The sequence below is a fragment of the Haliaeetus albicilla genome, chromosome 2 (assembly GCF_947461875.1).
Source record: "Haliaeetus albicilla chromosome 2, bHalAlb1.1, whole genome shotgun sequence".
NCBI classification, from domain to species: Eukaryota; Metazoa; Chordata; class Aves; order Accipitriformes; family Accipitridae; genus Haliaeetus; species Haliaeetus albicilla.
Genome location: NC_091484.1, coordinates 11,298,411 through 11,322,613, shown reverse-complemented (window position 1 = coordinate 11,322,613; position 24,203 = coordinate 11,298,411). Strand labels below are relative to the sequence as shown.

The following is a 24,203-nucleotide window of genomic DNA, read 5'->3' as shown; positions in this document are numbered from 1 at the left end:
GCATATAATTGCCAGTAATGACAGCACAAACCTTTCTGCATTTGTATGGACAGATGAAACCTTGCACATGGAGGTACCCAAGGTCCAGTAATGAAGAATTACTGGTGTGCAGAACTGCTTGCTCTAAAGTTAAATAAACCTTTAACAGCGCTATAATAGGGAATGGGTAAAGTAGATGTGCTGTGTATGGCCAATGAGTTAGTGTCAGAGCTGGGAATTAAAACCTTTGAATTCTTGGCTGTAACCTGTTGAAAACATTTCCTTCTTCAAATAAATTTTTTGAGATCAATAATCATTATTAATAATGACACTTGATTTTTATTTTATTAAGAGTCAAAAGAGGGGGGGACAGATGGCTTTAATTATATCAGTGAACAAGAGGAGGGAAGGATAACTTCTTGAAGTTCAGCTGAGTGATAGCCTCTCCTCCAAGACCACTCTCTGCTCTTTCCAAATGAAGAGAAAGGATTGTGACTAAGTGAACATTAGAAGCTTATAAATTTGATTTATTTAACCACAATATTTACTAAATCCAGATTGGTAACCTGATTTACTTCAAATTAAAGCAGGGAAGGTATATCAGAGTACAATTGGATTTCATAATCCAGGAGCAAATCAGCTGTATGTTCAAGCCATGCACTTGGAAAGCAGCTTCAGGGTTAAGTGGTAATGAGCAAGCACCTGCATTCATAGTGCTTTTCATAGCAATTGCATTAGTGCTGTACAAGCTTTGCCTACAGCATTTATGAAGAAGAGTGTGTTAAGCAGGATCAAAAGGAGGGAAGCAGCTCTTTTTACATTATTAGGCTTTACTGGTTTGACTCAACATGTTTGAAGATGGTCCAGCCAGAAATTCAATGTTGATCACAGAATGGTCTAAACTTTGTGAATCTGGTATTTCCTTAGCACTAACAGAGCAGTTTTATTCAGAAGTCCCATAGGCTTAACACGGTCATTCCCGTTTTATCGATACGGAGAGCAAAGCAGGAGGGTTGAAGGGTGGCTTTCCCTAGCGAGAGCACACGGGTCTATTGACTTTGGTATTAAATTTGCTGTCCCAGTTTTGCAGAAGTGGGACAAGACCAGGTAGCAGGGTTTATGTCCCACTGCTGCCACAGACGTGCTCAATCAGCAATTACAAGGTCTGATTTAGTGATGTTTTAGTTAAGACCACAACAAGGAAAATTCAAAATTAAAAGAAAAACCCATCCCCCTCCCCCCTGCCCTGAAAACCCTAACTCAAAAATCTATTGGGCAGAGAGAAGCAATTAGGGAAGCCAGCTTTGGGAGGGTGGGGGAGTGGTGTTAGAGTTTTTGTTCTCCCTCATGTGTAGTAATGGACTGCCACAAAAATTTTTTTTTTTAAACTTTTTTTCTTTTAAATATGAGGAGCTGAGGGATGGTTGGGATGCTGCTTAAATTCCAGACTATGAGAGCAAGCCAAAGCAGTACAGGGTTTTCAGACACATTGTTAAATTGTATTATACTTCCAGTTTCTTAAGAAAGTGTCTTCAGTTTTAGAGACACCACAGACTTTGTCCTGTTTCCTTCTGGTATGTAAGGGCATCAATTGTGTTTATGACAATGAAGCTGGCATTTGTGTTTTCTCTCATCAAGATACTTCATAATTAGATGAAACAGTGTACTAAAGATATAAAACATGATTATAAAACATTTGTTGCTTCTGAATTCTTGAGAATCAGCTTCCTTGGATTATTCCTGCAGACAGATGAGATAATCTTCCCTCACTGGGGGCAGAAAGGTGGGAAAAGAGAGTCCCAATCAAAGTGTAAGATGCTTTCAGTCTCCTACATGTACAACAGACCTTCCTCTTTGCTGTCTTTTCTGGTCAGAGAAAGTCTGACTTGGGGGATTTGACCAAGGAGAGGGTACGTCATTCTCACTCCAGCCTCACCTGTACTGTTATGCTAGACTTTTTCCTCACATCCAAGGTCCTTTTACTAACTTACATTTCATAGTTCTTTTCCCATAGCTCTTTTTGAATTATTATTCCCTGAATGCTACTCCTTTACAGGCTGAGAATGGAGGTGCTGACACAGGCCTGTTATAAAGAGGCAGCCTTACCTTTCTCACTGGGTTGTTGGAGCCATTGCAGGACTCTGGCAGGTTTAAGAAGTAAATCAAAAGGGTGAAGAAATTCTCATAGTCTGGGAATGGAGAGCTTTTGGACCAAAAATGAGTGAGAGAACATGCCCTGAAGGACAGCTCTCGTGCCTCACCTCCTTCTTGGCTGTCTCATATTCAGGATGGTAATTATTCATCAGCATGGATATTGATACTGCAGCAGTGTAACAGATTTCACCTAAAGATTTCAGAGCATTTCCCAGCCCCTAAAAGGAGCTTAATTGGCAGTTTTTACTGTATTTTGCAGTTTTACAGAGGCCTTAATGTAGTCGTGAGAAACTTGCCCAATCTGTTAGTGACAGAGCTTGGGAGCAAGACTAGAATTGCAATTCTCAGTTGTCTCCTTCAACAACTACACATAGTTTTCCCTAGCTGATGTCAGACTCAGCCTTGTGACAACATGCACCTTTATACTGCACCACGTTGCTGTTTGTAGAGGCAGCTGCCAGCCCTACAGCATCTAAGGCCCCAGTGCATATGCGCAGCTGAGGCTGCCTGTGATGTCCCTCAGGCAGGGGTTGGTCAGGACCTTCTAAGAGAGTCTGGATTATTCAATCCATCTTATTTTCCCTGGATCATTCATATGAGATAGCTGCAAAGGTAAATATGACTACTGAAGATATCCAGGCCAGTACAAACAGTGGGTCAATGCATGCTTGGCTCATATCAGGGTTAGCACAGATCCATGTCTCCTCCTGTCTGTCCATAGAATGATGCTTTTGCAGGACAGTGTTTAGCAGTATTATGCCTGTGGACAACGTGGATGCTAATATGCTCAAAACACCCAAGCACATTTTTTTAAAATCTGTTGCTGTTGATGCGGTGGTGGTAGCAGTGCTGAGTCTGACATGGTCTGGTCACAGGGGGTTAAACAAAGTGCTTTCCGTGTTGAAGAACTCAGCAGAAGCTGCCATGTGTTACTTCAAGATAAACTGCAGCCCTAGGGAAAATTTTATATAAGTAATTTTTGTTGTTGCTGTTTATTTAGTACAACAGTACCTGGAAGTCCCACTGAGAGTAGGACACAGGATCAAAAGGAGGGAAGCAGCTCTTTTTACATTATTAGGCTTTACTGGTTTGACTCAACATGTTTGAAGATGGTCCAGCCATAAATTCAATGTTGATCACAGAATGGTCTAAACTTTGTGAATCTGGTATTTCCATAAACCTTAGCACTAACAGAGCAGTTTTATTCAGAAGTCCCATAGGCTTAACACGGTCATTCCCGTTTTATCGATACGGAGAGCAAAGCAGGAGGGTTGAAGGGTGGCTTTCCCTAGCGAGAGCACACGGGTCTATTGACTTTGGTATTAAATTTGCTGTCCCAGTTTTGCAGAAGTGGGACAAGACAGTCCTTCCCACCCACACAGTGTTGAGCCTCAGGGCGAATCCATCGCCCTGGCAGGCACATACACAGAAGAGGAACACTTGTCCTGCAGATTGTGTAGGGAAAGCACACAAAGGTCCGAAAGTACAGTGGTGGCAGAGAAGACTTGCCTAGGGATCAGGTGAGTTACCAGGGGCAGAGTGGGGAGAAAACCCCGGGTTTTCCGAGTCTCAGACCAGGGCTTGATCTGCTATTTCTCTGTGGCAGAACTAATTTGTTCTCACTGTGTCCTCTGTGAGAACTGGTCTTGTGTGAGCAACACACTTTCCTGCACAGAGTTACCTGTGGATTTTATTAAAAGCATTACCACTCAAACATTGTGGGCAAGTATTTTCTAGTACATTCATTTTTCTGTGGAAATTTCATGAATGATGTGTCACTACCCTTTGAATCAGGAGTTCTTTAGGATCTGGCTGGTATAAATGTTTATGGGTAACCATGCACATTTAAATCCACAACAACATGAAGCCATCCATCTGTGGAGAAAGACAGCTGCCGGCGCTCCCTGCAGCCAGCACTCCTCTCCCAAAGGTAAAGCCATCCGGCACTAAACTTCCTGGAAAATGTTTCCCTTTGGCACTCGTTCCAGCTAATGGCCAACTTTCACTGCGTGAAACCATCTTCGTTTCTCTTGGTTTTAAGAAATTATCCAGCTCCTCTCTTCCTTCCCTTGACTGCTGCGTGAAAGGCTCTTGAGTGGGACACATGGCTCGAAACATGTTGTGTATGCAGTGAGAGAATGTTGCCCTGTAATTCATGGATGTATTCAGCCAGCAGTCGTAGCTGCTGTAGCAGTGCTCTGGTGCTTCAGGCCTGTCTGGTGATGGCTTTTGTGTGCTGTTTGCATGGTGTTTTCCCTCCTGAGCCCTGTGCAACTGGTGATGACTTCTTTGTCTTGTCCTGCTGTATTGAACATAGTTTTACGGAAGTTATTACTTGCTGCATTAAATATATAGTTTTACGCAAATTACTACCTAAAAATAGATTCTGTCTTGCCATGTTGCAACGTGGGAAAGGAAAGCTCTGTTTTCCAGTTGCGATTTTCCACTACTTTCTGAAGCAGATGTTCTTCTGTGATGTTTAGTGCTTTATTGTCTCTACTTCATCTCGGTCTGGTAGAGCTGAAGTAGTTTCTGGCTGCTTAATTTCACTTGTGTAATTGCTTTACGTTACAATGTATTAATATGAATGTTTTACAAAATAATGCCCCAGCTCTGCAAACACACCAGTGTCCACTCCTGAGAATGATTTTTTTTTTTTTTTTTTTTTTTTTTTCCTGCTGGTTAAGACCAGAGTTTCATTTCCAAACATAGGTGGTACTCCTTCCTCACCGTGGCATGTGTAAAGCAGAAAACTGAGTGAGGGACCCCCCCCCCAAAAAACAAAAAACAAAAAACAAAAAAACAAAGCACCAAACAAACAAACAAAAACCAAACCAAAAACCAGGTTCAAACCCTACTGGCAAGAAGTGATTAAAAAACATAATAGTGGGAACAGTATAAAAGTACTAGCCTCAGTCCCATGGTGGCAAACGTGGAGGTGAGCCACTAGCGTGGACGTGGGCGAGCATACTCAGAGGAGGATTGTGGGCAACGGAAAGAATCTTTCATGTATTTCTGTATGAGGAGGCAGCTTCATGGCTGGAAAAGTTTGACATTTGAAGAAACAAGGATGATAATTTCAGCATTTCTCCCATTTGCTGACCAGCATTGTTGAGAGCATTCTGATATATTCATACAGATTTGACAGAAATTACTATTCTGGTTGTGTCCTATTCAGGTTTCCCTTTTGTTTTGCTTCCCCTTGTGAATTAGCCACATGCCTGCTAAAGGCCCTGCAAAATACATATTTACCCAGTGAAAAGGTATGTTAGAACATCAAAGTTTTTCCTCATTCCATGTCAGAATTGTGCTGCTTTTAGTGCAGTTTAAATCTATGGGTTTTTTCTGCAATTGCATGTAGATAGGTCCTGCAGTAGCAGCAGGCAGAGTAACTGCTTTCATCTCTTCTTGCGTGGAGCATGGGGTGTGTGGCGGAGCGCGCTGCTGCCCGCAGCCATCTTTTCTGTGGTCACACCCCACAAACCCCACAACTCTGCTGATTCCAAGTACTGCAGAATTTGTGGAATGAGTTATTTTTATTTGTTTTCTTTAGGTTTTCTTCTCTGTGGAGGTTATTGTTGTTCAAGAATTGTAGGTGATTTGGTTTCTCGGAGCTCCTTTTCCTATAAATTTCAAAGCTAGATGAAAACAGTGACTTGACATAAAAGTAACAAGTAGGCTACAAGACAAAACACATTCTTGCACACTCCTGTAGCAGAACCCAGATGATTTCAGCATGAATATTTCCTCATTCGAAATCTCATCATTTTTCTTAAATCGTATGTTTGTGATTTACATTTAAGTGAGTTTTTAGCTCTTGTGATTCTGAGAAGGGATAAAAAGCATAGTTCTTCGGAGTGGAAAGAGGTGCCTAAGTAGCGACAAGTAAGTCTCATGAGCTGGACCCTACAGTACCTGGTTTGTGAAGCCCTGTCTTTGGAGGGAGTGTTTTGTGTTATGGGCCATGATTCTGCAGCTGGAGCTGCCAGAGGGTTTTCTGTAGTCACATGCAGCCCTGGCGCACTTGGGGAATCTGAATAGGAAGAGGTGTAATGGAATTAAAAAGCTTGTGAATGTCAAAGAGAAATGTGGAAACTGGAAGAGATTATGTGTGTACATTTGTGTGTATGTATTTATATGTACGTATACACATACAGTTTTATTTTTCAAAAGACTGTAGGCTATAAGCTCATAGCGTTTCTTTACCAACTTAGTCCGTTATGTGTGCTACTTCATTGTCCACAGTAAACCAGCTGACTAATTTTATTCTTTGGCGAATAAGAAGATCGTTTGCAAATGTTGCTCCATTTAGCAAACAGGTGCAATAGAGCAAAAAAAGGCATTCTGAAAATTCAGCTTTCTCACTCTGACTTACTCCAAGTGAAATACTAGTGTTGAAATCAATTTTTAAAAACCCAGTGACTCAAAGCAATTATATAATGTATTTCCTGGATAGGCTGCCGGATTGAAAGTCTGTGGCGCGAACCCCATCATTAGCTCACTTCAAGTTTTCAAGCTACCTTTCAGACTGTGCCTTTATAACAAACAGTGAAGGTAGCAGGTCTTGTTTGTTTTTATGTGCACTGAATCCCCTTTACCTTGGACTGCTCAACCAGAAAATCCTGATGCTTCCCCTGGTCTATCTTCCTTCAATCTCTTCCCGACTTAATTGCAGGAAGTGTAGGGGGGATCACAGCCCAGCCCGGCCCCCCTCTTTCTTCTCACTATTGCTCTGTGTCTGCAGCGTTGGGGGGTGGGGAAAGAGCACCTGGAGAAGGGAGCAGTGAAGCCTTGCTGGGAGTAGGAAGAACATTTATTTATATTAAGACAGCCTGCTTTTTTTTAAATCATCAGGTCTGAGACAAGAAAGAAACAGCGTGTTTAAAAAAAAATAATGGAAAAGCAGTCTAGAATAGCAGGTGATGAAGCCTGGTGAAGCAAGCCAATGCTTCTGGAAATTCAGGACTTCCAGGGAAACAAGGCATGCAATTATTTTTGCCAGTCCCAAGCACTCAAAAATCTTAAGGCAGACTTTCCTCAAAAAAAAAAAAAAAAAAGTGAAGTTGGCTCAAAAAATCCATGAGACAGGATTTTTAATCTGTTTTTTGCTGTCTGGTTTATGGGTTAGAGAAAGACAGAAAACTTCCAGTGAAAGTAAAATTTCTATCAAAAAGACTTTCTCATTTAAAAAACCCAAAACAAAACAACCATGTGGGGAAGGATTTTAAAGCTGTTGGAATACTTCGGGTATTTTTAAACAATAGTGGTTTCAGAAGTGTGACAGAAATGGTCTATTTTGTTATTTTCTCAGTTATTTTTCTTAAAATTGTTTAGAATTAACACATTTTAAAAAGAAAAAGGAATTTTAAAATCTTAATGTAAACCCAAACCAGTTTTTTTCTTATGTGAAGTGAATCATTTCAGATGTACACAAAATTAATATGGAAAAGGAGGGGCTGTTTTTCTTTGTGAAAAGTTTCGATTTGACTACTAAATTAACAAACCTATTTGTGATCCAGGTCTTACTTGGGTGCTTGCACTCTTATTTCAAGTTTTGGGGTGGTTGTTTCCCAGTTGGTTTTTTTTTGTTTGTTTAAACTGAAGCACTACGTGTGTATCTGTTTCACTTTGTTAGAGTTGTAGGTTTTTTTAACATAACCTTATGACCAGCTATTCCAGTACTGGACTGAACAGAAGATGAACGTTTTGGAAGACCAACAGTAAGATTTTAAAAACTGGGTGACAATATGTACACAAGGGGAGTGATGAGGGGATGCAAAGAAGCACAGCTTGAGACTGTTGTCCTCTGGCCAGGGAGGGCTTGGGTGTCCCTGCATGCTCCATGTGCAGCCTCTGCCCAGCCTTCTTTGAGCCACACAGAGGCACTGCTCAGATGAGGCTTTCTCCCCAGCTCTTTCAGAAAGCGAGTGGCATCCTGCTTCAGTTGAAATGAAAGACTTTTCTTGCTGTGGGCTCGAGTTTAGCCAATACACCCTCCAGCTCCTTCTTTGTCTCACCTATTTATTTTTTTTCTCATCTCTCATACTTGACTCAATCTGATCAGCAGTTGCAAGAAGGCTTAGCTGTGTGCCCGTTACCTGGACCAGCCTCGTTACCACCTCAATTTTACATCTGATTTCAGTCTGATGTGCTTTGTCCCTTGCCTATCTTTTGCATAACTTTCCTCTTGTTCCTCTTGGTTTAATCCTTAGCCTGAGATATTATGTGCTGGAGAACAATGCAACTATGTACCCCCACCCCCAGGTGCTGTGCTACAAGCCATACTACTATGAGTCCTCTTACTTTTGTGTCTGGAATGGGCTGGGCAATGATAAATCCAGACAAGCACTGCTGCTTTTATAGTCTGATTACGTCAGCAAAAGGCAGCTCTCAGGAATATAAACAGCCTGAGGCATGCTGCCCTGCAGGTCACCTTGAAAGGATATCTTGTCATCGAGGCTGTACAGTCAGTCTTGTACATGAGCATTTATGCCAGCTCAGGTTTAACTTTATGCCTGTTCAGGCCTTTCCTGCATACATCTATCAGATGTACTTGTGGATGAGCTAAGATTCATTATAAAAGAGAAAATAGCACTGTGGTTTTAACCTGCTGAAGCATTTTTGAGTTCTTGAAATGGAAGGAACAAAGGATCTATTATAGATGGAGATAAAATGTCCTAACAGTGCGAGGAGGAATGTACTGACAGAGGAAATGAAATTATTTTCCTCTGCTTTTGAAATGTGTGGGTAGAAGTAGCCAAAATCTTCAGTACGGGAGATTCCCTATTATTATACCACCTGGAAGGTGGCTGCAAGATAATAGCGTTTTCCCTGCTTATGAATGATTCCTTTTTTTGTGCAGGAGCGGAGTAAAATGGGGAGCATAATTTTGCCATCAGTTAGTCCTGGCAAAGCTGGCTAAGCTGCCATGCTTCCCAAGGTTAAAACAGTAGAAGTCTTAATTCCCAATGACAGTGAGACATAGCAGGTGTTTTTGAAAATTTTACCCATGTAGAGAAAAATAACAACAGATCTTGTATTTTCTAGGAATGAAGGAACAACAAACTTTTTAGGATTGGGGTTTTTTTGTTTGTTTGTTTGTTTTCTTCAAATTAGAGATTGAGAAAGCCATCTTCACACTTTTTTTGCAATTACCTTTTAGTAATTCACTTCTGAAATGAAGAAGGGAATCAGACTGTCTTCTTTTTTTATGATGAGTAGCACTGGAGTCATAAAGTTGCAGATTTCTACTTAGTAATCTGCACCATTTTTTGAGGAGAAAAAAGGTGAAAGCAATTGATCAAGTAATTAAAACCAGATAAAGTCATGGAAGCATGTTACTCTTACAATTAGGCTGCAATCTCTGTCTCTATTCCTCTCCTTCCCAGCAAAGCTAAAAGCGGAGGACTTGGCTTGTACCACTCCTGCCTAGGGCTCTGTGTTGGCATATGCATATGTTTAGGAAGATCTAGTGGTTTAAGCTTGTATTTGGCCTCTAGCCAGATATGAGTAAAAATTCTTGAGAAGATCATCGCATGGGGTTGTTACATGGAGAGTAATTTCTTGATTTGCCTCTCTCCTCATGTACAAACTTTCTTTGCAATTTCTTACTCCCTTAAAGTATTTTGTCTTTCCCATTGTAGGGTCTGGCAGGTTTTTCCCAAGGGTAGGAGTCATGTCTTTGGTTTCTCACCTGCTTCATTCTGCAGGGCTCCTAACTCATCAGTTCCTCCCCTGATGGCAGATGGAGAGCTCATGCTCTTTATTTTTTCCACAACCGCACCAGTTTCCTCCCCACACACACTGTCTTTTAGTCCGGTATGTCCTTTCTGAACTGTACCATCAACCTCCTCTTGCTCAAATACTCTCCTACAGACTGCTGTCATTACAGGGCAAACGCTCTGCTGTTCCTTGCACACACTCCCTCTGAAATCTCTTAATCACTTGGCCATTGAGTTTAACCTGGTACTACTTATTACCCAGGTGTTTTATTTACTGAAAATGCCCTGAAAGTGCTCTTTTGAACATTTGTTCCACTTCATGTACTTGTACATACTGAAGCCAGAATACTATCTTCTCACCCCAGAAATGGAGTAGAGACGAGTGAAATATGCAGACCACCAGGAGCAAGTCCGCTGCCTCCATAGCGGGGATGGAAATGCCCATGGTCCTGAGGTGATGCCTTTAGTGTGTTGTGGGAGGATGTTAAAAACAAGTTAGAGCAGACTGAGAGATGCTTTAAATTATGCCTGAGCAGCAGAGGTCCAAGCTTTGGAAGGAGTCTCCTTCATCTCTTGCTAGTGCCTTCTGGCATTTCAGCTGTGCTGAGCAGAGCTGTGCTGTGGTTGCATCTGCCCACAATGCCGTAGTGGTTTCCTGTTTCATCCTTTCAAAATATTATTCATCAAGTTATCATCAGTATCCAGAGCACCTTGCTGACTCAGTCCACACACTGAGACCTGCTTTGGCATTGCACTTACACCCGTCTTTGAGTACTTTGCTGGAGAGAGATGGAATCTCTCAGTACTTTGATCTTCAGCACACGTTTGAGTATTTTGCATTGGGGTCTGGAATCACTGCCTTCAAGACATCATTGTAAAAGAAAATGTGATCTGTAGGTTACCCCAACACCTCGATCAAAAATTTGAAACCTTAAAATGTTTAATTTGGCCTTCCTAGCTTCAGAATGACTGAAAAAGATTTTTATTTTTCTTTTTTCCTTCCTAAACACTAGTAAAGAGAAAAGTTTCTGTTCTTGGCAGAGATTTTGTGGGCCAACTTTCAGGGCAAAATATTGGGTTTTGAGTAGGAGATTCTAGTGGAAAAGCTGAGCACCAAATTCACACAAGTTTCTTCTTAATTATAGAAGCCAAAAGCTCTTCCAGATGTCTGTCAGCCCAACATGCTAGATGCTGCCATCACTGGTTTTGATAAAAGCTCATATTCAGCAAACTTTATTACTGATTTACTGTACATTACTTAAGCCAGAAAATGTTTTTGGTCTAAAAAAGCAAGCAAACAAAGATCTGATATTTTCATCAGTTGCTCTCCAGCATGTCATTTACTGTGTTAAATACCATCCCAGTTACATTATTTTACTGAAGATTTTCTGTAGATGGCCATTGTTAAAGCTGGAATTTCAGAAACTCTGTGAAGAAGTACATAAGTGAGAAATGCACATGAACAAATTGGTAAATGGTGCGTGCAAAACAGGCAAAGCCACTAACAATGCAAACACATACGTGACACGCACAGCCAGACAGGCATTTCTGTGAAAAGTTACCTGTTTGTACATGCAACTAATACATACTCTAAAGAAAAATGGAAGCTGAAAAAAAAAGCAGGAAAATGTTATAGAACAAATACGGGGAAGTGAGATGTGACTTTGTGAATACGACAGTGGACAGATCAAAACCAGTAGAAAAATCATCAGAGAGTAGCTAATGAAATCTCTGAACAATGATGTAATTAAAGTGCATTAATCATCATAAAAGATCATTTCTCTTTAAACATCTGTTCCCATTCACTTGGCAACAGTCTGGGCAGTGTCATGAATGATGGGGTTTTGGATTATGCTGAAGGGCATGTGTTATCTGAGAAACAATGTAGAACATCCCCAGCTTGACAGGATCTGGGACAGCAGTGCTTTTCCTCAATTCAGGTATAGCATCAAGCAAATAAGGGGAAAAAAATCAGATGTTGCTCACAGTGGAAAGGAAAACCTGGTATAAAACTGAACCCTGCTTTCTCAGCCATGCAAACAAAATTTAATTGTGTGCCAATGGATCCAAATAAAGTAATTCCTCTGGGAAAAGAGCCCCTGCCCAGCTTGCTGCTTTTAAGAGAGCCTTAGGAGCCAGAGTTGCTTGTAGGAGAGACTTTGTTGCTTCCCACTGAGAAGTAAGCACCACAAAAATCTTCCTGACCCCCTTCTCTGTGGCAGCCTGGCTGTGCCAGCGAAAAAGTGAGATAGCTGTCTCAGGAGAAGAATCTGTTTTTCCTCTGGCATAAGCAAAGTGTGCAGAAGGGCCATGACCATCCCTTACTGTCTGACGGTCTGTGGCTGCGAGGCATCTGCCTGCCTCCCCCATGCCTGAGACTGCCTGTGAAGAGGCTGCACATATGCTTCAGTAAAGCCTGTGTCTGCAGGTACCAGTTTGGAGCATAGCTGCCGTGAGTGCTATTAGGACTAAGTACAGTTTCTCATGGGCTGTGTTTTGTTTAGGGTTAGGTCAGGAGTCCTGGATTGCCATTTTGGCTCTGGCGTTAGACTGAGTCACTTAGGGAGGAATTTTTACAGCTAGGGACTATTATATCCTTATACAAATCTGACTCCTTGTTGCATTTCCATGCAGTTGGTAGCACGGACACTGGTTGTGGGCACAAATGGTGGCCCCTGTGCACCTGCATTTTTATTTCTGTCTTGCTGTGCTTTAGTGTCTGTGTCTGAGGCAGGGAAGGGGAGGCAGTTGTGCTCGTCTTACAGAGACACATCTGAAGGTGGAGCCCTTTGAGGCCCACTAGCAGCAAAGATCCTCCAGCTGCAAAGCAACACTGATTCTTATGCTAGTCTTGTTTTCTTAGCAAATCTATAACACACAGCAGTTAGGGAGCATGGATGTCGCAAGTGTTGGATTCAGAGTACTGTGTTTCTACCCCATTGGTCATTCACTGCTGACTTAAGGTTTCCTTCATGGCGCATAATCAGGAAGCCTGTACCAACCTCTGGACTTTGAGGTGAAAATGCATATGCCCACATGGATTTCCAGGGGAGGCAGACAAGAGGAGCCCAGATCCCATTTGGAGAAAGGAGCACTAGGGCTGTGGACATTGTACATGGTTATGCCTCTTCATATCCATTTTTGGCAGTTCTGCAAATTCACAGAGGATGGATGCTTCTTTTTCCTGGGCAGAGTGCCTTCCCAGCTGTTAGGTGGGGAAAGTGAAAATGAACTCAGCTTTGGTCTTTGCTGTTCAGGTAAAATACTTCATCTGGTTTGTGCCTGTTCATAACAATGCTCAGCCTTCCTCACAGGGACTTGCAGGCTTTGTAAAAGTGATTGGAGAGGTTCAGGTAGAATGTATGTGGTTTATTGTTCTCTGTTTCTCAAAGCTGGTAAAGTCATACAGTGGTATTTAAACAGAAAATCAAAACAAACCTCTTTGCTTCTCCCAGAAGTGCATAGATTAGTATTGCAGAAGCCCAGTATCAAGATTTCAGGATTATGTGCTGTTGTCTTGAACTTCATGATGTTTTAGGTGTGCTATGGATTGCTATCGGCCTGTTGCTGCCATGCCATCTGCTACCTTTATAGTCCAGCTCAGATAGGTCCCAGCCTGAGAGCAGGGGTGTGCCAGCTGCCTTTGCAGGTAGCGTGTTCAGTGCTAAGTGGAAAGGGGAGCCCATACAGGCTGCAGCCAGGTGCCTTGGATCCACTCACCACCATATGCCCTCTATCCTATCTGCTCTTGCCAGGGTCCTGCTCTGTCCGAGACCACAGTTACGCTTTTCTCTAATAGCCCTCATTCCCTCCAGCAGCCTCTGGGGGACTGAAGTAAGGATGTACTTTTCTGTGGCTGCAGGAAACAAAGAAGGGCATAGCATCTTTGAGTCCTCTTTTCAACATTTGTTCTGGACTTGAACCAAAAGCTGCAAAATACATTGGTGTAGTGTTAGAAAATTCAAATAGGTTTCCATGGCATTGTGTGTATTTTAAAAAAATAAATACAATTAATTGACAAATTTAGCTTCAGATATTCTTTGTCCAGTGGGTTCTTCACAATTTCAGCTGCAGGCATTGGTTGCACAAGGGCAGAACATCATGGAGGTAAAGCTGTCCAAGAAACCTGCCTTGCATAAAAGACATTGTGCAAATATGTAACGTAACACAGTTTCCTTACTATACTTACCCCATTGTCTTTACCCAAACTTGCAAACTCAAATCTATATACTTAATGCCATATTTTGTACCCATCTAAAACATCCAATACTCCCACGGGAAGCAAGCAGCTCTTTTTCAAGCAAGCGTCTTTGGAGCCTGCTTCTGAAAAGGTGTATAGCTGGAGCTAGACGTGTATATTGAAAATGGTGGTATTTAGTTGAATAGACCTATTCATGTTGTGCATAGGGTCTGAAATAATGATTTAGTCACTCTCTTTTCCAAACTGTTTGTGTAATGCAGAGTTTGTAAGTTTTCGTTATAGTGTAGGTCATGTGCACACACACAATTACTTTTTTTCTTTGGAGATTCAAGTCCTATATATTGTTCATTTGAAATATTTGGTTAAATCAGATGAGGCTGTTTAGGTGAAAGGGACTGTCCTTGTATCACTGCCACCTAATGGTGAGGACGTTGTAGTTAGGTGCCTGGTTTAGGTGTCCCCTGGAAAACTGATCCTATCACCAGTACTAACCTTATTATCTTGTAAGACTAGATAATGCTGTTAACTGCCCTCAACTTCATTTTCAGCCCTTAGTAGTCTGTTCTGGAGCCTCACTGGACACTGATGTGTACATTCCAGCTCTGATGGCATATGAGAGATCAGGAAATTTAGTTTTCGTATGGCAAAATCTGGGAAGAAAGGGAAGGCATTAATCAGATGGGTGTAATCTCCAAGGGAGCAAGTACTGCATTTTAATTCAGCATTTCCCTTTGATGAAAACTTTAGTGAATGTTATTATGTGGAATTTATATGAAGCCTGGGTTTAGGTAATCAGCTTTAATATTTATACTCTTAGGGAAAAAAATTGAATCATTAGTAAGCATGCATAATTAATGAATAAATTATATTTTTCCTTTGTTTTCCTTCAGGTATAAGGAAATGCTAGATCTAGTGATATCACCCAGCCTGACTGTAAATAGAGAGTGCCCTGACAGACTGAAGCTTAACCTTTCTAACATTTATGCCACGGCTCCAGATGACATAGAAGGTAGGCTGCCTCTTTTGCTTACTGTTTACTGGCTTTAACATAATTATACACGTGTGTATATATATATATATATATATGTAACCAAAGAGAACTGGCCACTTGCAAGGCCTCTGCTTCTGACAATTAGTTCTACAGTATAATGAGCAACTGAGATTTTGGAGTATTTTTTTGTAGACATTCCAGTTGTGGCTGAATCCTTTAGTTCAGCAATGTTTTGAATGCAAATGAAATTGAAATGTTTTATCTGTAGATATATGTCTGTGTATAGTAGGTGCATACATATGCACACATGCATGTATATGTTTGCTCCACTGGCATAATTGCAGTTAATAAAACATATTTTGTGTAGAGCTGGTAGTTTCTGTTTGGACCCCACTAGAGCCTCAGTGGTGGTGTGAACATGAGCCTTGGGCTTCGGTGGCTGTGCTGCTGCTGTTGGAGTGGGGAGTGTCGGGGCTCCCAGGCCCAACAACGTATCGTGCAGCCAGAAAACATTTTGCCAAAGCAGCTCTGTGCCCCAGTTTGCATCGCTCTGAGATCATTGCTATCATCTCCAAATGGTTAGCTCTGCTGGCCTCTGGTCTGAAGTTTCACATTTGGCAGGTACCAAGGACAAATTCTTTCAGTGGTTGAGGCTCTGATGGAAATTTATCTGCTCTTCTCCTCCTCCTTCCCCCCTCATCATACTCTTCAAGTGAAGGAAACAGAAGAATGTTAAATCTGCTAAAAAAATTATTGGCAAGTGATGCAGCTGAACTAGTTCTTGCTAGTACAATCCCAGCTATTGTTTGCTGCGGTCAGGATCTGTCAGCCTTCCTGTTAGAGGGGAGTTAGGAAAAGGCATTGGCTATTATGTTTTAGTAGTGTGTTTAACCCTTCATTTATAAGCTCTTAGAAGCTAAGGAGATGTTTTGCTTGCATGTTTGCTAAGGCATTAGAAATTGCGTGATTAAATCACATACATCATGACTGCCTATTTACAGTCAAAGGAATAACAATCTAAAGGAAACATCCTTTTAAATGTATGTGTTTGCAGGAAAGATTAGAGCTAGAAATGATTTTTTTAAAAAATCATTTTGTAAACTTCTTGGTGAAGTATTTGTTATAAGTGATATAAATAAGAGCCAACATAGCAGTTGTACTGTCGGACACCAGTTTGCTAGTGACAGCTCATGTTGATGTGTTTCTTATAGAAATACTAGGATTATTTTTCTACAGAACGATCCCCTGTACTACCAAGATTATGCTCTTTCCCTTGAAAATACTTCTTGTTAATTTGAAGAACAGGAAAATACTTGTGTGTTTATCAAGTCTCAGACTGCCAGAGCTTTTAATGCAATAAATGCACACAAATGTATGCTCTGTATTACACATAGAGTTATAATTTTAGCAAGTCTAGTTGCAATACTTACTTCAGTAGATGCCCCCGTAGACGTCTGGCCTGCTATTTTCATGGGTGCTTATCATGAGATGTGCACTTGAAAATTATACTGATATAATTGCACATTTTACGTGTAGTCCTACACTTTTGGGTAGAAACACATGTAGGTGTAACTTGCCTTTTTTTGGCAATGACAGTGGCATATTGCATATTCACACACGGTAAACTCCTACTTGGCATTCTTGGCAAATGTATTTACTCTGTACTTTCCTCTTTCAAAAATAAAAAATTTGAAGATGTAATATTTTTCAAATAGAAAAGAAATTAAGCTTATGCTCAAACTGTCTGTTTTGCTGTTTTTCAAATGTAAAGGCATTATGAATTAAATTAATTAAAACTAAAAAGAAATGTATTTCTTCAATGCAATTCTGTTTGGTAATGAGGGACAGTGTGACAGAAATGGTATAGCTTTTGTTTTCACAATCTAAAAATCTAATTTTCTAAACTGTTTTCTTTCAGGTAAGTCAAAGCAAATTTTTCATAGTGAGTTTGAAGGTGAGTCAGGTAAGCCCAGCTTCAGATTTAAAAACAGTCTTTATATCTGTATGTGTGTAAATGAATATGTACACTTGTATAACACATTTTTTAAATCTATTCTAACCTCATGTGTAGTTCCTATTAAACAACTGCAATTATCCTGGAGAAGAGAGAAAGGAGTACATAGATATTATTATTTTTATTTCTTTATTTTGAATAAAGTTATTTCTCAAGAATTCCAAGTTTGTGAAAAAAGGGCCTCCTTTTTGAAGAAAGTGTGTGGTTTAGATGTTTCCATCTTTTAATTGAATGTTTTTGTTTCCTAGGAAATTCAGCTCAGTCTTTTTAAGCTCAGTATTACATTTCCTAGGAATTTTAGAATTTCATTATTATTATTTTTATATACAGCAAACATTATAAAAATTAACATTCTAAAAAAAAGAATCATATCTAGTAATTAATATTTTTAGTTAGAACTCATGCACCTCCATGGGGGTTTTTCCATAAACAAGTGAACAAAGATAAAAATGCATTTTTAAATGAAATTTATTTTAAAAGGTTATCAGATTAAATGGCTGTGGTTTTTAAAAATACTTTGGTGTAATCTCCATGTTATAATGTAAAATGATAAAGCCATGTAAAACGTTGTGAAATAGGGTTGTGTAGGAAAGAACAATTTCAAACAAGAGTTAAATCAGGAAGAATGAACATTTCATATGTGAGCATGTCAGATCTTTTTGGACATTCTCTCCATGTTTATGGCATAACAGGTTACTCAAACCCATAGGACTATTTGCATGTATTTAGACCTTATATGGACTTGGATAATTCGTTACATAAAACATGGTTTAAATGTTTAATTCACCAACTTATAAACAGCTGGATAAATGAAGTGGTGCTGTTTTGGACAACTTTGTACTGAAGATAATCCGTCCACAGCATTGCGGGTACATCCCTGTTGACGCATGGGACAGCACTGCAGATGTGTCCTGCCTGGCGGTAGCAATGTGCAGGCATCAGGGACACTGCAGGAATCTCCCTTTCCACCCAGCATGTGCACCTGCAGTTGAGAGATCATCTTCTGCATGAGATTGGGTGATATTTCCTATTCCGTGTAGCAAATTACACTACAGATGCCAGCAGCCAGTGTGGAGGATGGTGGTGCTGCCATTAGCGGACAACGTGATGTTCTCCCTGCATGGAGAAGCTGCATGCAATTAGTCTGGCGTTTTCATTGATGCAGCAAGCAGATAGAGAGGCTGAATCTGTTTTGCTTAATGTCATTATTGATGATTGTGAGGGTGTTTTGGCATTTATAGTACCGTAATAACATCTAACAGCTCCAGCCAGGAACTGAGAAGCAAAATTTGGATGGCATTATGGAGGCAACCTGCATAATATTCCGGGTGGCATTTAGGTATGATGTTTTCAGTACAACTTGCAGGCAACTTGCAGGTTTTTGGATTTTTTTGAAATTTAATTAATGAAACCTAAATCTTATCTCTAAATAAAGATGGTGGCACGCGTTTCTTTGGTAGTGTTGCAGGACACAACTGTTTGGTACATTGGAAGGCATCCTGCACGTAACCTGTGTGATACATTTTCTACTGGTTTAATAGTTTGATTGCTGGCAGGTCAATAAGGTAGGTTATAGTTAAAAAATTCAATAGTAAGGAGATTTACAATGTTGTATTTTTAATATTTATTTTGATTTGATATATTTTAATGAACATTAAAGAAAGTGAGTCATGGTCTAGGAGAGTACCAAAAAAAGCAAAAGGGCAAAAAGTGCAGTGAGCTTAAATCACTTCAGCAATCATAGTAGTTGCTTTTATAGCCTTTAGCATATGAGTCATCCCACCAGAGCCCAGCTTCATGATTGATATCAGTCCCATGAGAAGAAGAAACTGGTAGCTCAATCAATCAGTATCACCCTCGGTTAAAAACTAAATCTATATTTGTTGTTAAGTGGAGAATAACTTTCTTACCTACTTCAGTTTGTGGAGATTGGCTAAGAACAAAGTCTTCTAATTCCTGTATATTTTTCTCAACCCAGCAGTGGTAAAAACAGTGGTATCAGCTTGGCCATAGAACAGAACATGATGAAAATCTAAGATCCTTCAATTTTGTTTTCCAGGCAGCAGCAAAGCAGCACCACAGTGTCCTCTCCATCTGTACTCCAGAAAGTGAGTGCTCGTGCCAAGTGCTGAAATTTAAAAAACTGTGTTTTGCTGAACAGCCATTTTGTGCAGTCTTCTGTCACCTTAAAAAGCATTCGCTTTAAGCCCATCCACCTGTTCCCCTGCACATCTCTGGCCCAATGAAGTAACTGGTTCTTAATCTTGTTAGATATGGAGTGAAAGAAGGTTTGAGGTACTGTGCATTGTACTTTCATACCCCTGGCTAAACCAAACCCATCAGTTTGAATATTGTTGTGTTTATGAGTGACCACAGAGGAATATGTCGAAATGTCAGAGGTTTCCCATGACACTCGCTTCTTTGACAAACTCAAAATGAAACATGAAAAATCAGAGTGTTGATTTTATTTTATTTTTTTAACTTGTGCATATTTTGCACAGTTTAAAGTTCCCATGCATTTACGTAGCTTAATCTAATAGCTCATATCAGGAGCTGTATACTGAAACAAACTTTTGTCCCAGTCTAGTCAATTATGAGTTCCCAAAATATTCACCATCATACTTTGTTTGTTATTTTATCAAAATGTGTAGAAGTGTTCTACATGTGCTCTAGAAGATCATGTACAGTAACTATTGCCTTAGACCTTCTGTTTTCTTGTTCTGAATAGACATTATCCCCATATAGTGACAATCCCATCTTTCCCAACAATGGCAACATATGGACAGACTCAGTACAGCACGGGAATCCAGCAGGCTGCTGCATACACTGCCTATCCTCCTCCGGGGCAGCCCTATGGCATACCCTCCTACAGTGAGTACTCTGATGTCATGTTACCTTTGAGGACATCGTCCTCTTGCTCCTAGAAAAATACATTTGAAGTCTTATGCTTTAGAATGAAAGGTCATTTCTGTCTTGGCAATGTTCTCTTCCTAGGCTTAGAGGAAAATCTGACCTGGTTAAAAATGTTAGGATTACTTTGAACTATCTATCAGCTCTTGATATCCTGGGTTATGATCTTACAAACTAGGTAAGTTTGGAGCCAGTCAGTAGTAGGATATGAGACAGCATGAGAAACTCAGGTTCAGTAGGATGTGCCACTTAGGAGTAGTAGCTGATGAGTGTTCCTATGACTCGCTGCCAAGACAAAGTCTCTTGCTGTAAATATGATATTTGGGTAAACTACACTTTGCCTTCCTTGATTCTTCTTGGAGTTTCAATGATACAAGCTACTTTAAGAAAAACTTTTTGTATATTATTACAGAGGAACCAAGATACATAGCAGAATAAAGCGTGAGTGAAATGATACAGACTACTTTGGTTTTGGAAGATGGTTTGTATTTAAATGGACAGTTGTTAGCTGTAGGTGCTAACCTACAGTTTTCCAACCCCAGTCAGCTTTGTTCCCTGCTTTCCTGCACAGCCTTGCCAGCAGCTGTGGGGAGATGGTGCTAGGCAGGAGCAGCTGGGAGATTCAGGCTTGAGACTAATTAAACCAGCACTCCTGACAGAGGAATGCCTGGTAAACCAAGTGTTAGGAGTGTCCTCAAGCTCTGCATGGAAATACTGAGCTCTTGAGGGAGCTGGGAAGTTCTTTCCACTCCTAAAGACCAAAGAGATATTGCTCTTGCCTAGGTACAGCTCTTTAACAGAAAGCTTTGGGCTCCTTATTCCCAGCTGATCCTGTGAGTGCTGAGCCTTGCAGCATTAAAATGGCTTCATGGTTCTGTTTCCGCTCCTGTTTTCTCTTGTGCTTTTAAACACCTTCGTTTGCTTGGCAAATACAGTGTCTCTTCCCAACAAGAAGCTTTTATACAGCCACTGACAAGGCTTTTACTGAAGGGAAATTCAGTGCAATGGTCTGGAAGGCCAGGGAAATGGGCTTGGCAGAGCCAAAGCTCTATGAGGAGGATGAGAGGAATGTTTTGAGACCCTTTCCTGGAGCTACTTGTGTGTTTGCATCAGCTGGCTGATTTCCAAGGCAAACTGAACAGTTGTCCTGTTAGAGCAGGTGAAAGTAGAGCCATTTGCTACTGCCTAGAGTCTTTAGGGCATACATGTGTCAGGCCCATATGCTGCTTATAAATCCTGTGGATGACCTCTTAGCATCCTTGAGTAGTGATTTCCCTCCCCCAGCCCACATACCCTCTCTGAGATACTCAGCACTGCATATGAAAAGCTCCACCTGGCTGACAACCAAGAACAATGAAGCAGTATTGTTTTTAGGCACAAAAATAAAACTCAGCCAGTTTCTAGACAAAACAGAACATTGTGTGGAAATTAATTTGGTGCTAAGTTATTTCGCTGTCTGACAACAATTTTGAGACTTCCAAAAAGGCCCATTCGCTGAAGATTAATTGTAGCTGGGGTAGGTTGAATGCTCACATGCGGAGTGCTGATGTAATTGAAAAGCATGGGATGTTATGAAAAGCGGCTTCTCTGCATACACTTGCAAATACCTTCACTTCCCCAGCAGAAATGGAGCCGGACACTTGCACCAACACATGTTCATTCACTGTCCAAATAAACTTCCTGCATTTCACAATGCAGCACTGTCGTCTTGTTGCTAACTTGTACTCAAATTGCATTGCAGCTATTCTCACCTAAAGCTAAAAGAAGTGATTTTTATTAGAGAAAACATTATCTGGGAGAACTTATTCCCAACCTGAGCAAATGCACACTTGTTGCTTTTAAGAGTCATTAAGCTAGAAAACAGTATGTTTGGTGCAAGGCGTGTGAATTCAACCTATCTTTTGGCAAGTTTGCTTACAAGTGCTAAAAGATGACAACAGCCTGGGAACTGTGTAAATCCAAGTCCAGAACATCAACAGGGTCTTTGTTTAGTCCCAGCACTCAGGGTGTGTCCAATGGCCATTTTTTGTTTTGTGCAAATAGGCATGCAAAGGAGGGGAAGGATCACACCCAAAGGCTTCATAATAAGACGCACCTTTCAGCTGTTTGTTTTAATAATACAGCTGTATGATCTCGGCAGCATCTCAGAATAAAATATCAACCCCTTTCACTACCAGCAAAGGTTTCGTCTTGCAATGTTTAATTCAGCTATTGCTTTTCCCCCTGTAAATTGTCAGTTTAATTGACTGATTTTAGTAATGAAAAGATTTTTGTGGCTTCAGGGCTTACCCGTTGTTCCTGAACTGTATGTTATATCTAACTGAATAGATGATAAGTCCTGTATGACTTGCCAATAAATATTTTGCTTCCAAAGCTGAAAATATAATGCAAGTAAAAGATAACTCTGTTGAGAACAGAAGCCTTGAGGTTATCTCGCTGAAGGTCCTGATGCTTTGTTAATCATTGCTTGCATCTGACAACTATTCAGAAAATTTATGAGCCAATGAGTTTGTTGAATTCTAGACCAAAGCTATTTGTTCAGAAATTGTTTTGAAAACAGTATTATTCATTGTTGTTTATCCATCTTAGCAAAAGTTCATTTGGGTATGGATACAGGATGTAACTGACTCAAGTATTATTTATGATGAATTTACTTGACTCTATTATTGGTATTAGACCTGGCTGGGTAATGCAGATAATTTAAAAAAAAATAGCATAGGGAAAAAAGAGTTTATTGGGTTAAAATCTACCTGAAAAATTGTTAATTCCTAAACTTGCTTTTTTTATACCTTCCTATGACAAACACTCATGTTCTGCTCTTGGTTTCTACTATATGCCCCAAAGGCATTAAAACAGAGGACAGCCTGAGCCATTCCCCAGGACAGAGTGGGTTTCTTAGCTATGGATCCAGCTTCAGTACCCCGGCTGCTGGACAAGCACCGTACACGTACCAGATGCACGGTGAGTACAGCTTGGTGCCTTGCAGGATGTGCTGTGAGAAGTCAGAATCCTATACCTCCATATTAGACCAATTCTTCTTTTGCAATTACAATGAAAAGCTTAGGTATAGGCAGTCAGGATAGGGAAAGAGGTAAGTCTTCGTAGATTTGTTTTGCTCATCAAGGCATTAATTTCTGGCTGAGGTACTAGATTTAGCACTAATATACCCTAGCAAAGCTTCACATATGATCAATATAAGTTTTGCCTTTCTGCAGAAACTGTGTTTTCTTTTTTTTTTTATTAATTTTGTGACTGTGTACCTGGTGAATTCCTAGATTCTGAGTGGAAGCAAAACAAAGGTGGTTTTACACTTTGTACAAAACAGTACTGTTAGTATTATGCTTCTGCCCTATGCTGTCCTGAACAAACTGCTCTGAGGTTAAACTGCTGTATAGTCTCTCCACAATTTTTTTTTTTTTTTAAAAAGCTGATACCTTGATACTAAAAAATTTTTTTTACTGTTAAGACATAACTGGCACCTGCTAAGATACATCTGCCTGTTTTAAATCCCAAAGTACCAACATCATTAATTACCTGCAGACTACTGAGGTAAGGTTCAGAAGAGCAGAGCTGAAACCAGCTGTTTTTTCCTCAGGGTTACTGGGCTAGGATTTAGTAAGTTTACAATAACTGTTTTATTGTTGTCAGAATGTCGTGGTTTAACCCCAGCCAGCAACTAAGCACCACGCAGCCGCTCACTCCCTCCCCCCCCATCCAGTGGGATGGGGGAGAAAATCGGGAAAAGAAGTAAAACTCATGGGTTGAGATAAGAACGGTTTAATAGAACAGAAAAGAAGAAACTAATAATGATAATGATAACACTAATAAAATGCCAACAGTAGTAATAAAAGGATTGGAATGTACAAATGATGCGCAGGGCAATTGCTCACCATCCGCCGACCGACACCCAGCCAGTCCCCGAGCGGCCATTCCCTGCCCCCCTCTTCCCAGTTCCTAAACTAGATGGGACGTCACATGGTATGGAATACACTGTTGGCCAGTTTGGGTCAGGTGCCCTGGCTGGGCATGAGAAGCTGAAAAATCCTTGACTCTAGTCTAAACACTACTGAGCAACAACTGAAAACATCAGTGTTATCAACATTCTTCACATACTGAACTCAAAACATAGCACTGTACCAGCTACTAGGAAGACAGTTAACTCTATCCCAGCTGAAACCAGGACACAGAATAATAATTGATTATAAAATAATGAATTGGATTCCCTTAAGGCTT

At 40.5% G+C, this 24,203-nt stretch overlaps 1 protein-coding gene across 9 annotated transcripts in view; it reads left to right on the top strand.

Annotated features, from left to right (window-relative positions):
* EYA2 (EYA transcriptional coactivator and phosphatase 2) overlaps positions 1–24,203 on the top strand; it is a 104,914-nt gene that overhangs the window by 29,433 nt on the left and 51,278 nt on the right. For all 9 annotated transcript variants that reach the window (XM_069806113.1, XM_069806122.1, XM_069806148.1 and 6 more), the window contains 4 exons: positions 14,946–15,064; positions 19,120–19,168; positions 19,789–19,931; positions 22,815–22,931. In XM_069806113.1, the coding sequence (XP_069662214.1) occupies positions 14,956–15,064; positions 19,120–19,168; positions 19,789–19,931; positions 22,815–22,931 (418 nt within the window). In that variant the 5' untranslated portion in view covers positions 14,946–14,955. The remainder of the gene's footprint in view (positions 1–14,945; positions 15,065–19,119; positions 19,169–19,788; positions 19,932–22,814; positions 22,932–24,203) is intronic.